Source organism: Heloderma suspectum, chromosome 5 (genome assembly GCF_057233095.1).
Source record: "Heloderma suspectum isolate Gila_16-S chromosome 5, 16-S_ref, whole genome shotgun sequence".
NCBI lineage: Eukaryota > Metazoa > Chordata > Lepidosauria > Squamata > Helodermatidae > Heloderma > Heloderma suspectum.
Window position 1 is genome coordinate 176116978 of NC_139462.1, and position 13692 is coordinate 176130669.

General features: G+C 42.6%; 1 protein-coding gene across 1 annotated transcript; it reads left to right on the plus strand.

The window, feature by feature from the left end:
* The first annotated feature begins 2693 nt into the window (after nucleotides 1–2693).
* On the plus strand, nucleotides 2694–8183 carry LOC146344851 (vitelline membrane outer layer protein 1 homolog). Its single transcript, XM_084858436.1, has 3 exons — nucleotides 2694–3014; nucleotides 3106–3221; nucleotides 7865–8183. Exons 1-3 carry the CDS (start codon nucleotides 2763–2765, stop codon nucleotides 8166–8168), a joined length of 672 nt encoding a protein of 223 aa, XP_084714562.1. The 5' UTR covers nucleotides 2694–2762; the 3' UTR covers nucleotides 8169–8183.
* The last annotated feature ends 5509 nt before the right edge of the window (nucleotides 8184–13692 follow it).

The window sequence follows — 13692 nt, forward strand, 5'->3', positions numbered from 1 at the left end:
CCCCCCTTGCACAGGAGTGCTTTCAGATGAGGCTTTCATTGTGCAATTGCCATGCCACATTCGTGGAATGTTAATGGTGGTGGGGTGGGGGTGTTTCCAGAAGACATTGTCTTCCATTTTTAACCCTCCTGTGTTTTCCCATTGCCGCTTCCAACTTTTTTCTTATCATAGGAAATCAGTTAAGGAGGGAAAGATGTAATAACTGCATAACATGTTTTGATTGGGAGTGCTTAGGAGCCCTCCATCTAGAAGCACCCTAGATATGTTGTGACAGGGGAAAGATTCAACAGTTGAATTTTGATCTGCCATGCAAAAGCATAGGAGCCTCCCAGGAAAAGCTGTCTCTCTTTTTGGTTGCTCTCCACTCCCAAGCTGTTGAGGAAATTTTCCCTGAATCTCTCTACAAAATTTTCTCTAGCTTCTTTTTCTGTTCATTTCCCAAGCTCAGGGGTCTCATAGCAAATTGGTAATTTGAGAAAACAAAGTACATTCAAGATTGGATTTTTCTGAATGCTGTAAAAAAATAGAGTGATTTTCCATAAAAGAAGTTGATAAATTTAACAATGTGAGCCAGAGAACTTCTGCCAGTTTGTTACCCAGATGAACGGTCTTCCCAAAGGAGGATTTGACAGGCTGCCAGATTAAGCCAAATTTAACTTAGAGGCTTTATCTGCCAGCCCCACACAAATTGTAGAAGACCACCCAAATGTAGATTTTCCACTCGGGAAGGCCAAGTTTTCCTTACTTTTAAAAATATTACAGCAAGGCTGTGTCCTTAGTTTCTTTCCACACCAAACAGAGCATATGAATTTGTCTCACTCATTTCTCCCCACCCATCCACTTTTTTTTTTTCACTACTGAGACAGTTCTGTCAGTAGCACCTGCAAAAACAACCTCACTTTTCATAAATTAATCAAACTCTATCCAATCTATAATGTCAATTATATAAGCATTTTGCAGGTCCCCTTGAACTCACATTATATAATAAACTGGGAGAGATGTAACTTGCCACAGTCAACAATATAGGTTTAAATCTGAAATACTTCAGATTACGCAGTGGAATTAATTTAGATTTACCTCAGCATAAAACCCCTCGCAGACATTTGACCTCAGTGTTTGACATTAGACATTTGTTTATCATTTTATTGGTATATTGGAGGAACCTGGCACCTAGGGTCCGTCCTTTACTATATACATATTCCTCTTTTTACTCCTTTGCTATATGTATTTCTTTGGCTTGTACAATAAACATGTGATTCTGATTCTGACATTAAACCGGCATTAGACTTTGACCACTATCTTGCCACATCTGAGCATTTGGATTTGATCCCCCCCACCCCCCAGCTGAGCTCCTTGGGCTTAGGGTCAAATAAGAACTAGCAAGAGAAAATTTGCTCAGGATATATGCCTTGTTCTAATGGTGGCTAGACTGTTCAGGGAGAAGCCCCGGTCATCCAGTTTGGGGACACTGTGTGGTTATTATTACCATGCTCATGTCAACTTGGGGGAAGCAAATTCAAGTATGAATAAAGTGTCAGACAAGTTTTTACAGCCAGGTTAGTCTTACTATAGGGCAAAACTTTCATTTTATGGCTGTATCCTAGTTAGGATGGGGCTGACTGTGAAGTGAGTTAAGCAGCCACTTCTGAGGCTAGAAATCCTCCTCATCTGTTTGGCTGAGATTTGGGGTTGTGGTTGCAGTCTGCCAAGCATCAGTGAAAACACCCTGACCATGGTGGATCTCAAATCACCAAATTCAAATCACTATTGAGTAGTCATTGTTAACACATATGATATGGGCCATCTACTCTTCTGGGGTTTGAGATTGACAACAGCCCTGATGCTGTTCCACATCCTTAAGAATGTGGAACAAAACAGAGAACTTATCAGAGAAGCTGGAATAATTACCATAAGAACAATAACATATGCAATAGATCACAAAAGTAAAAACATGTTTTGTTTGTTTTAAATGATAAGAGAAGGTGACTTATTCTAGAAGGAAGTTTAGCCTGCATACTGTGTGTGACTTGTACAATTTTGTTGTAGGTATCAAGGGCAAAATTATTTATTTATTACATTTTTATCCTACCTTTTCCTCAAGGAGCTCAAGGCAGCCACATAATCCTTCTCCCCTCCTTCAGAACAACCCTGTGAGGTAGATTAGGCTGAGAGATAGTGACTGGCCCAACCTCATCCACAGAATTGCATGGCTGAGCTGAGGTATGAATGTCAGTCTAAGTCCAGTACTCTAACCGCTATACCAGTTTGTTTGGACATTGTTTTTTTTCACATGGAGAATTCTTATAATCATAGCAATTTTCCCTCTATTTTTTTTCCTTGACTGTGCAGAAAGTTATGAGGATTACAACCTGAGCTTATTTACTCAAAAGTAAGTTTGACTAAGTTCAACGAGATTCCTTAGTAAGGAAATTTAGGATTCCAAATTGAGACAAGTACGCTAAAGTACTTTGTACAGGTTACTAAGAAGAATAGACACTCCACTGAAGTTGGAGCAGGAACTCCAATAAGTAGCTCAATCATGCCAATAACTCTGTGGGAAAATCTTAATCAACCCACTTTGTACTTGGTAGATTTTATTCAGGGACAGACCTGAGGGAAACTTTCCAGATTTAGCTAACAACATGAACCAATACACTCCCATAGCTAAACACTAATGCATGCTTAGTCTTCCAGTGGCAATCCTGAATCTGATATTTCAGTGACCTTCGTGGAGATAAACTGAGGTATAAAGTACAGAGCGCATGAGGTTTACTGCCTCTTTCATGCTTCTTGGTCCAGCTTCTAGAAAGATGCAGCCCATTTCTCTTGTCCTTTTTCTTGCCTCAGTGTGTCTTGTATCTGCCTTTGATAAAAGAATTGTCCGTGCCAATGCCACCTTCGCGAGCAGAAGTAGTTACGAATTACTAACAGTATCTAATGGAGCACGTTGGGGTGATTGGGCATGGGTTGAAATGTGTCCAGAACAATCATATGCCATTGGATTTAGTATAAAGGTAAATATATGTGGTACCTCTTATCAAAGGCTCAGCATGACTTAAAAGATTTAAGAAAGTCAATATACTGTTTTTTCTCTTACTGCATTAGGTGGAGGAATATGGAGGAGGTGGTGTCGACGACACTTCACTCAATGGAATCCGCTTATTCTGTTCAACTGAGCATACCAGCAACATTATGTATACCATTGAATCTAAGTCTGGAGAGTAAGTTTAATTGTCTCCAAACATCTCTGATTCATTTGATTTTATATTAAATGAGATGGCAAGGCTAAAAATTGTCAACAGCCCTCCAAAACTCTGATTCTTGCATATTTTGTTCTTGAAAAGAACTGCTGCTTATAACGAAAAAGCAATGTAAACAAATAAATTCTGTGTAAGTCCTCAGAAAACTAATAATGGAGAAATGGTCTAACTTATTTAGATAGTTGGAGGCAAGTTACAGAAGCTCTAGTGCTAAACCACTAACTTTTTTTTTCATTGCACACAGATCACAAGTATAAAATACCATCTGCTACAGTGAGAAATGTGGAAACCACCCAGGTGACATTGGATTGTATCCAATAGTCTAACTTAAAACCCATTCATTTTAATGGGTCTACTCTAAGTAGGATAAACATCAGATACAATCCATTATCTGTAGACTGGTGATCTCTACCATAGTCTTACTCCATTTGAGTGGTGTGTGTGTGCCTGTTTGCTATACATTTAATAGAATGGTATATTTTAACAGTAGTACCACTTGAAATCTATTTGCAGAGGTGGGGGGCAAAGGAAATCTAGGTATAATTCTTGAGTATGCCTGCTGATTTTGTGTCACCAGCTTCCCCATCTCTATTTTTGTTTTGAGTGAAGGTTCAATGTCATATATGTAAACCACTGATTTTGAATCTCAATCTCTCTCTCTCTCTCCCCCCCCCTCTCTCTCCCTCTCTCTCTCTTTCACACACACACACACACACACACACACACCCTTTCAGGCCAGTCTTCTCTCATTGATAATTTGCTGTTATAGATTGGGAAGGTAAAAACCTTATATCAAGGACTGAGTACAATGAGATAGATCTAGACTTAGTCATACTTAGAGTAGACCCATGTTTAATGAAAGCCCCATTGATTTCAGTGGGTCTACTTCAAGTATGAAAGTGTAATCTTAAACAGGGATAAGTGAAGTGACAGATCCTCTGCCATTCTAAATGAGGTAATGGGTTAATCATTGGGGCTTTTTAGTCCAGGGGAGCCTATTTTTCTGGAATTCCCCCTCCACTGAAACCAGCGGAGGAAAATTAGGTATGCCAGGTCTAGGGATGAATGTATTTTTATTTTTAAAAATCTGTTCTGCCTGTGTTTCAGAAATGGTTAGGCATCTTCTGTTTCATCATCTGCTCATTGAGATTTTTTTAAAAAATCAGAACTTCATTCTACTTGCACTAATTCATATTAGCGCTGTTGTGCATTAATAAATGCAGATTAGAGTATTTGCTCAAGTGCATTAGCACTTATGCAAATTAGCGCAAATCCCCCTAAAAGTGCAAAACCAGTTTGCAAGTCCACGAATCCATTCTACTTGGAAAAAGCCAGTCCGCTGCAGAATCTGCAAGTCAGATTACTTGAAATTCAAACTCATTCGAACCATTGCAGATTAATCTGACATCGCTAGCCAGGTACAGGCTGTGGTAGGTGAGGGGCTTGATCTAGGTGCCTCTCAGTAGGAATGGAGCAGCTTTTGATCCAGGGAATTGAAAGCTGCCTCTGCCCTGGCCCTGAAGTACCTAGTTTTGGAACCTACCACGGGCAAGAAAACCAGCAACACTAGAATTATTGCCAGGGAGCTTTCCATGGACATAATGGGGGCAGGGCCCCCCAAGATTGATGCCTCCACCCCTGCTGGTAGAGCTCTCCACTTGTGGAAGGACAGCAATGCCACATCCTAACTCCCTTGAATGGCTGTCTGACAGGTTTAGGATTGCTCTGCTAGTCTAGATCCAACCCAGTAACTGCAAGGCTGGTGTACAGGTTGACAAGCATGGATTTCCCACTCATTTATATTGTTCTTTAGTATTGCTTGAAGGTCAAAATAAGATGAGACAAATGCATCAATATCTATTAGTGTTACATTTGAGTTTCTATGAAGTCATTCTTTTAAAAAAAATCCTTAATCTGTCTCTGATCTGCTAATACAACACATAGTAGGTTGGTTGTTTAATATGTGAATGTATTTTTGTTCTCCGTATTTTAATCAATATGTAAAGCAACAAGGAGTGGGTTTTTATTCATTGTACCTACTGTAAAGAGACATGTTCTGCTCAAATATTGACTAATTCATTTAGGGTGCAATCTAGTCAGCGGCTAGACGGCCATAGGATAGGTCAGTTCCCTGAGAACTGACCTCTACCCCCTCCCGTGCTGCCTCGTAGGCAGCGTGGAACTGCCCCATCTTCCATGCTCAGAAGAGGAGCATGGAGTGGTGAAAACGGGGCATTCCTGGGGGCGTGCTGGGGCGAGGAGGGTGGAAGTGCTATTCTGGCGCTTCATAGAATCATAGAAAAGTAGGGTTGGAAGGGGCCTACAAGACCATCGAGTCCAACCCCTGCTCAATGCAGGAATCCAAGTCAGAGCATCCCCAACAGATGGCTGTCCAGCCTCATCTTGAATACCTCCAGTGTGGGAGAGCCCACCACCTCCCTAGGTAATTGGTTCCATTGTCGTATTGCTCTAACAGTCAGAAAGTTTTTCCTGATGTTTAGCCAGAATCTGGCTTCCTGAAACTTGAGCCCATTATTCCCTGTCCTGCAGTCTGGGAAGATCGAAAAGAGATGCTGGCCTTCCTCTCTGTGACAACCTTTCAAGTACTTGAAGAGCGCTATCATATCTCCCCTCAGTCGTCTCTTCTCAAGGCTTAACATGCCCAGTTCTTTCAGTCTCTCTTCTTAAGGCTTTCTTCTCCGCCTTCCCATGGCTAGACAGCTGAAATTGGCTGCCTAGCTGCAAATGCAGGGCAGCTGAAGTGTGGAGGGGACGATCCCCTCTGCGCTTCTCCTGCCCTGCATTAGATAGTAGGGATGTTGGAGAATTCTGCCAGGAATCTGCGGCCGCCATTTGCTTCTTCATTATTGCTGTGATAGGCTATGTAAATATTTACGTAGCCTATCACGGCAAAAAAACAGGAACGCAAATGGCGGCTGCCATAGCCGCCACCATTTGCATTCCCTTTTTTTTGCCGTGATAGTCTACCTAAATATATACATAGCCTATCACGGCAAAAGACAGGGACGCAAATGGCAGCGGCTACGGCGGCCGCCATTTGCATCCCTGCACAGCCCAGTGGCTGGATGTCCGGCTGTGGGCGGCCCTGGCCAGCGGCCCCGCAGAGTCGCCGCGGAGTGGAGCCGGCCGGGGAGAATTTCAGGGGGAGGGACAGAGCACCTCCCCCCCACTGTGGATGTCCCTGGACAAAACCAGGTAAGTGTTTCGTACATCCCTATTAGATAGGCGGTCGCCCCCAAATTCAGTGGTGGCCACCTATCCCAATAGGATTCCGCCCTTAATGTAAGGAATTTAGTATTTTTAAACGAATTTGCTATATTTAAACAATCTTCTGATTGTTCACTTGAGTCTGATACACAGGACATCTGAAAGTTTAACTTTGGTCTAGCACTTTTTCCTACAAACATGTGCTAATAGAGATAGTTTCTGCATACTTGCCTTGACATTACCTACCATCCTTTACATTAAAAATGTAAGATGCTTGGTCGCTGAATAGATAGTATTTTGGGGTGTACAGAAAACATAACGGGTTGGATTCAAAGGTGCCCTTCTATGAATGAAAGGAGACTTTCTGTTAACAGAAGGGTTTTGGATCCATTGGAGATGTCTGTCAGTGGAAATGACAGAGACAATTTTTGCTGATGCTGCAGCACTCTGTGCCATCACTCACAATGTTCTGGAGGATCCTGAGCAGAGTTTGTGGGAAGGTACAGTGGCTGCAGGAGGAAAGGAGAGCTGAGACTCAAGAATGCCATGATCCATGAGCATAACGCTACCTACAGAGCTCTAGATCCAAGGCAGTGGCCTCAGCCTATAAAGAATTAGTAGAGCTTAAGTCCTACTGAAATCAATGGGGCTTAAGTTAGTTTTGACTAAATTGTCACCACTGACTTCAATGGGACTTAAGCATAGTTAACTTTCTAAGGATCTGGGACAGAAAAATAATTGTGTGTGTGTGTGTGTATTTATTGGCATGTTATTGAGCTGAATTAAAAGGACCATGAGCAAAAGGAAAAAGAGCTGCTTGTACTGTTTTGCAAATGATTGGGCAAGAGTTAGTACAAGCCTGTAATAGTTAAATTTTATAGGACTTGGTAAGAACTTATGCAAGCTCTTGCACAAGCAGAATAACATATTTAGATTTAGGGAGCAATCCCATGGCCACTAGACACTGCTTAGAGGGCCATAGGATTTTTCAGTTTCTGGGACCTTGGTTCCCAGACATTGTGCTCTGTCCAGTTTCTGTCCAGCCAGAAATGCAGGGTGACTGGAGCATGGCAGCAAAGATTGCCCCTGTGCTCCGGCTGCCCTGCATTGGATAGCCATCAGCCCCCAAGTTTGGAGGCTGACAACTCTCTCCATAGGACTGCGCCTTTAGTTCCACTTTTCTCTCACAATGCTCTAGCACAAGATGTAAAACAGCTATTGTGTGAGTGGAAGCCACCTTCTGAAGCCACCTGAGTGGAAGGATATTTTTGGATCTAGCACATTGAATTTCAAAATTAAACATGCTTCCTCAAAATTAGTTTTGACTAAGATCCAGTGCTGCATTTAACAGGAAAATTACCTTTTCATGTTTCTAGGTTTGGACATTGGTCAGGGATTAGATGGTGTCCACGAGACGGTGTTTTGCTCTCCTTTCAGCTGAAAGTTGAACCTGAACAAGGACCAATACTTGACGACACAGCAGTAAACAACATCAAATTCCGTTGCAGCAATGGCCTTCCCTTAGAAGAAGCTGGTGGTCTTTTTGGTGACTACAGTGAGTGGAGCAAGCCCTGTCCTAAAGGTGGAATTTGTGGCATTCAAACCAGGCAGGAGCCATATCAGGGCCGTGTGATAGATGATACATCACTGAATGATGTTCATTTCTTCTGCTGTGAATAAATTCTGTTGAATCTAGTGGTCTGTTTTCCATGATGAATCCACTGTACAATGAATATGCATTTTGTTTCTCATTTGTTGTATTCCGCCCTCAAGGCTTCTTTCAAAGTTCAAGAAGAAATGCTTTCTAAGCGCTCCCAGCACAGAACTGCTGAATAGATAACATTTTTGTGTGTACAGAAAACACAATGCATCCAATATTACAGAAAAGTAATATTTCCCAGAAATAATGCATTTATTTTTATTATGATTGGTGTATGTAATCTGTTTCTACCAAATGTTGTGGGCATCTCGTGAATTGTTCCAGTGTTGCAGGTATCTATTAGATTTTACAACATAACTAATGAAAAGAAGAATATTTTTTCCTCTCCTATGCCCACCATTTAGGGAACTTGGTATTAGGTTTTATTTATTTAAAATATTGTCTGGGGGCAAGGTAGCTAGCACAGGACCACGAACACAACTTTTTCTGTTTAGTATTTTTTGCTTCTTTTTAAAAACATAAAATATTCCAAAGCTCTATTTCCTCCTCTCCTGTGATGGGGCACAGATCAAGCCACATATAGAAGGGAAAGGACGCAAGATAGCCTGATGGGGAGACAATCCTCTAAAAATATTCAGTGCAGAAACGGTATTTGTGCAATAGACACTGGATAGCGACTGGAGGAATTATCACATAAAAGCTAAAATGCAGTCAGGGTGCAATTTGACAGATCTCACAAAGGAACACCCTAAAACAACATTCACTAGTTGGATTTAACGTAGGCCTCCAATTGGTATGTTCCTAATAGACAGCATTGTCTTCAGCTTTATCCGGCACTCAACTGAAAAGCCATTTTTTCTCAAATCTAGCAAAAATATAGTCGTTTGGACCCAAAGAGCTGCATATATTTCATACACACAACTGGCCTTTCCTGTCCCCATTTTGCTGCAGTACATCAATCCCCCTAAAGACGCTACTCCTGAGAGTCAGGGGACCCACTGGCATTCCAGAGGTTGAGTGCATACTGGCATATGTGAAATGGTACAGACAGCTGCAGCTATGGGGAAGATCAGTGACATCCCTTTCCCCACCACCAGGGTATGAGTGGATGTGCTCTCTGTGCATGCAAGCAGATCTTAGGACCTTAGCTAGTTATACACACACACACACACCAGCAGCAACAGCAATCAGGTCTCCTTCACTATGCTTTCTGAAGACTGGATCCATAACAGAAGTCAATTATTATGGATCTAGACCGAGCAAAGAACAGTAGATAAAGAAAGGCTTCCATATGCAGCCTTTGTCCTTCATATACACTGTTTTAGATGCCATTTTATCTTGGACAGACAGGATTTTACTATATACTCAAGGGTCAATTCACGCAACCAGGCTGTTCCTGGTCAGCCACTGTCTTTCCTGAATGCATTGTACTTGTGATGAACAAGTCATCTGACTAGCCAGAAATATGGGCTGCAATTTTGCCTTGCACTGCTCATGTCACATTTGTGAGGTTGTGCAACATACATATTTGTGGCTTGTTTTCTGGTGAATGTTTTGGACAGCGTTGGCTAGATTTAGGGGAAGGTGATGTCCTACTGAACGTGGAGGGGCACCAAGCTTGAGGCACCTGTCTTCTCAGGTATCCATTCAACAGCTGAAACAAATAGTACAAACACTTCAGGTTCACTTGATAAGCTGGCAACACTGATCTGCCTGTCCAGCCTTGCTGGACAGGCAGATCAACATCCTTCGTTGTTGTGAATTCATGGAAAAATGGACATCTGTGTTCATTCAACAAATGGTGTAACTGCTTCAAATGGGAGCTGCAAAAATGGAGTGGGGGGACCAAGATCTTCCCTTTCTTGAGTATCTGGGGACTCAGGGAAGTGTTAAATGGAAGCAGGACAAGTGTCAGTTCAGTACTTAAAACCCTGAGGATCACCTTGCTAAGTAGCCCATCTTGTCCTCACCCCCTTTTTGACACACTTACTTTTCTGACCTGCCACTCTCAACGGTGTGCAAATTAGCCTATGTGCAGTCTTGTTTGTTCCCTTTGACAGTGGAAACATTCAATTATATTGACAAGACAAGGCTACACATATCGGATGGCCGTAAGTGCACACTTGCACACCTCTGCAAGTTTGACAAAAGATAAGGATAACTTTAAGATTATGAACACATTTGCACAAATTCCTGGGGCTGAAAGAATAATAATAATTATACTGCCCCGCTTCATGGATCACTGCCTTGTTGGGCGAAGGGGCTTGCGTAACTCGGTGAAGCCATAAGCTATGCCATCCAGGGCCACCCAAGATGGACAGGTCATGGTGGAGAGTCCTGACAAAATGTGGTCCACTGGAGAAGGAAATGGCAACCTACTCCAGTATTCTTGCCAAGAAAACCCCATGGAATGTATCACAAGGCTAAAAGAATTGACGCCAGAAGATGAGCCCCTCAGGTCGGAAGGTGTCCAATGTACTACTGGGGAAGAGCAGAGGGTATTTCCAAGTAGCACCAGAAACAGTGAAGCAGCTGGGCCAAAGCCGAAAGGACACTCAGCTGTGATGTGTCTGGCGGTGAAAAGAAAATCCAATGCTGTAAGAACAATATTGTTTAGGAACCTGGAATGTAAGATCAATGAATCAAGGTAAGCTGGAGGTGGTCAAACATGGGATGGCAAGATTGAACATCGACATCTTGGGAATCAGCGAACTAAAATGGACAAGCACGGGCGAATTTAATTCAGGTGACCATTATATCTACTACTGTGGGCAAGAATCCCTTAGAAGAAATGGAGTAGCACTCATAGTCAACAAAAGGGTGGGAAAAGCAGTACTGGGGTACAATATCAAAAATGATAGAATGATCTCAGTACGAATCCAAGGCAAACCATTCAACATCACAGTAATTCAAGTCTCTGCCCCAACCACTGAGGCTGAAGAAGCTCAGGTTGATCAGTTCTATGAAGACCTACAACACCTTCTAGAACTAACACCAAAAAAAGATGTCCTCTTCATCATAGGGGATTGGAATGCTAAAGTAGGAGGTCAAGAAATCACCGGGATAACAGGCAAGCATGGCCTTGGTTTACAAAATGAAGCAGGACAAAGGCTAATAGAGTTTTGCCAAGAGAACACGCTGATCATAGCAAACACTCTTTTCCAACAGCACAAGAGGTGACTCTACACATGGACATCACCTGATGGTCAATATCGAAATCAGATTGATTATGTCCTTTGCAGCCAAAGATGGAGAAGCTCTATACAGTCAGTAAAAACAAGACCTGGAGCTGACTGTGGCTCAGATCATGAGCTGTTTCTTGCAAAATTTCGGCTGAAATTGAAGAACGTGGGGAAAACCACTAAACCATTCTGGTATGACCTAAATTGTATCCCTTATGAATATACAGTGGAGGTGAGGAATAGATTTAAGGGATTAGACTTGATAAACAGAGTGCCTGAGGAACTATGGATGGAGGTCCGTAACATTGTTCAGGAGGCAGCAACAAAATCCATCTCAAAGAAAAAGAAATGCAAGAAAGCAAAGTGTCTATTGGATGAGGCTTTACAAGTAGCTGAGGAAAGAAGGGAAGCGAAAAGCAAGGGAGAAAGGGGAAGATATATCCAACTGAATGCAGAGTTCCAGAGAATAGCAAGGAGAGACAAGAAGGCCTTCTTAAATGAGCAATGCAAAGAAATCGAGGAAAACAACAGAATGGGAAAGACTAGAGATCTTTTCAAGAAAATCGGAGATCTCAAGGGAAGGTTTTGTGCAAAGACAGGCATGATAAAGGACAAAGAAGGCAGGGACCTAACAGAAGCAGATGAGATTAAGAAGAGGTGGAAAGAATACACAGAAGAACTATACAGAAAGATCTGAATGTCCCTGATAGCCATGATAGTACGGTCACTGAACCTGAGCCGGACATCTTCGAGAGTGAAGTCAAGCGGGCCTTAGGAAGCATTACTAACAACAAAGCTAGCAGAGATGACAGTATTCCAGCTGAGCTATTTAAAATCCTAAAAGATGATGCTGTTAAAGTGCTGCACTCAATATGCCAACAAATTTGCAACACTCAACAGTGGCCACGAAACTGGAAAAGGTCAGTTTACATCCCAATTCCAAAGAAGAGCAATGCCAAAGAGTGTTCAAACTACCGTACAATTGTGCTCATTTCACATGCCAGCAAGGTTATGCTCAAAATCCTACAAGCTAGGCTTCAGCAGTATGTGAACCGAGAACTAGCGGAAGTACAAGCTGGGTTTCGAAGAGGCAGAGGAACTAGAGATCAAATCGCCCACATTCGCTGGATCATGGAGAAAGCAAGAGAATTCCAGAAAAATGTCTATTTCTGCTTCATGGACTACGCTAAACCCTTTGATTGTGTGGATCATAACAAACTGCGGCAAATTCTTAAAGAGATGGAGTACCAGACCACCTTACCTGTCTCCTGAGAAACCTGTACAGGGTCAAGAAGCAACAGTAAGAACTGGGCATGAAACAACCGACTGGTTCCAAATTGGGAAAGGAGTACGACAAGGCTGCATATTGTTGCCCTGCTTATTTAACTTATATGCAGAGTACATCATGAGAAACGCTGGGTTGGATGAATCACAGGTCGGAATTAAGATTGCCAGGAGAATTATCAACAACCTCAGATATGCAGACAATACCACCCTAATGGCAGAAAGCAAAGAGGATCTAAAGAGCCTCTTGTTGAGGGTGAAAGTGGAGAGTGCAAAAGCTGGTTTGAAACTCAACATTAAAAAAACTGAGATCATGGCATCTGGCCCCATCACTTCCTGGCATATAAGAAGGGGAAGAAATGGAAGCAGTGACAGATTGTATTTTCTTGGGCTCCAAGATCACCGCAGACGGTGACTGTAGCCATGAAATTAAAAGACGCTTGCTCCTTGGGAGGAAAGCTCTGGCAAACCTAGACAGCACAGTAAGAAGCAGAGACATCACCTTGCTGACAAAGATTCGTATAATCAAAGCTATGGTTTTCCCAGTAGGATCGTATGGTTGTGAGAGCTGGACTATAAGGAAGGCTGAGCGCCGAAGAATTGACGGCTTCGAACTGTGGTGCTGGAGAAGACTCTTACGAGTCCCCTGGACTGCAAGGAGGTCAAGTCAATCCTAAAGGAAATCAACCCTGAGTGCTCATTGGAAGGACAGATACTGAAGCTGAAGCTCAAATATTTTGGCCACCTAATGCGAAAACTCCCTGGAAAAGACCCTGATGCTGGAAAAGACTGAAGGCAAAAGGAGAAGGGGACGGCAGAGGATGAGATGGCTAGATAGCATCACCGATGCAATGAATATGAACTTGAGCACGCTCCGGGAGAGAGCGGAGGACAGGAAGGCCTGGCGTGCTATGGTCCATGGGGTCACAAAGAGTCGGACACGACTTAACGACTGAACAACAACAACATATGTAATGGCCCCACTTGTGGAAATTTGGGGGGCTGAAAAATAATTTTACAAAGGGGTTGGCGAATGAGTGACAGCCTCTCCAAAGTGTTGTTTGGCATTGTTGGAGGG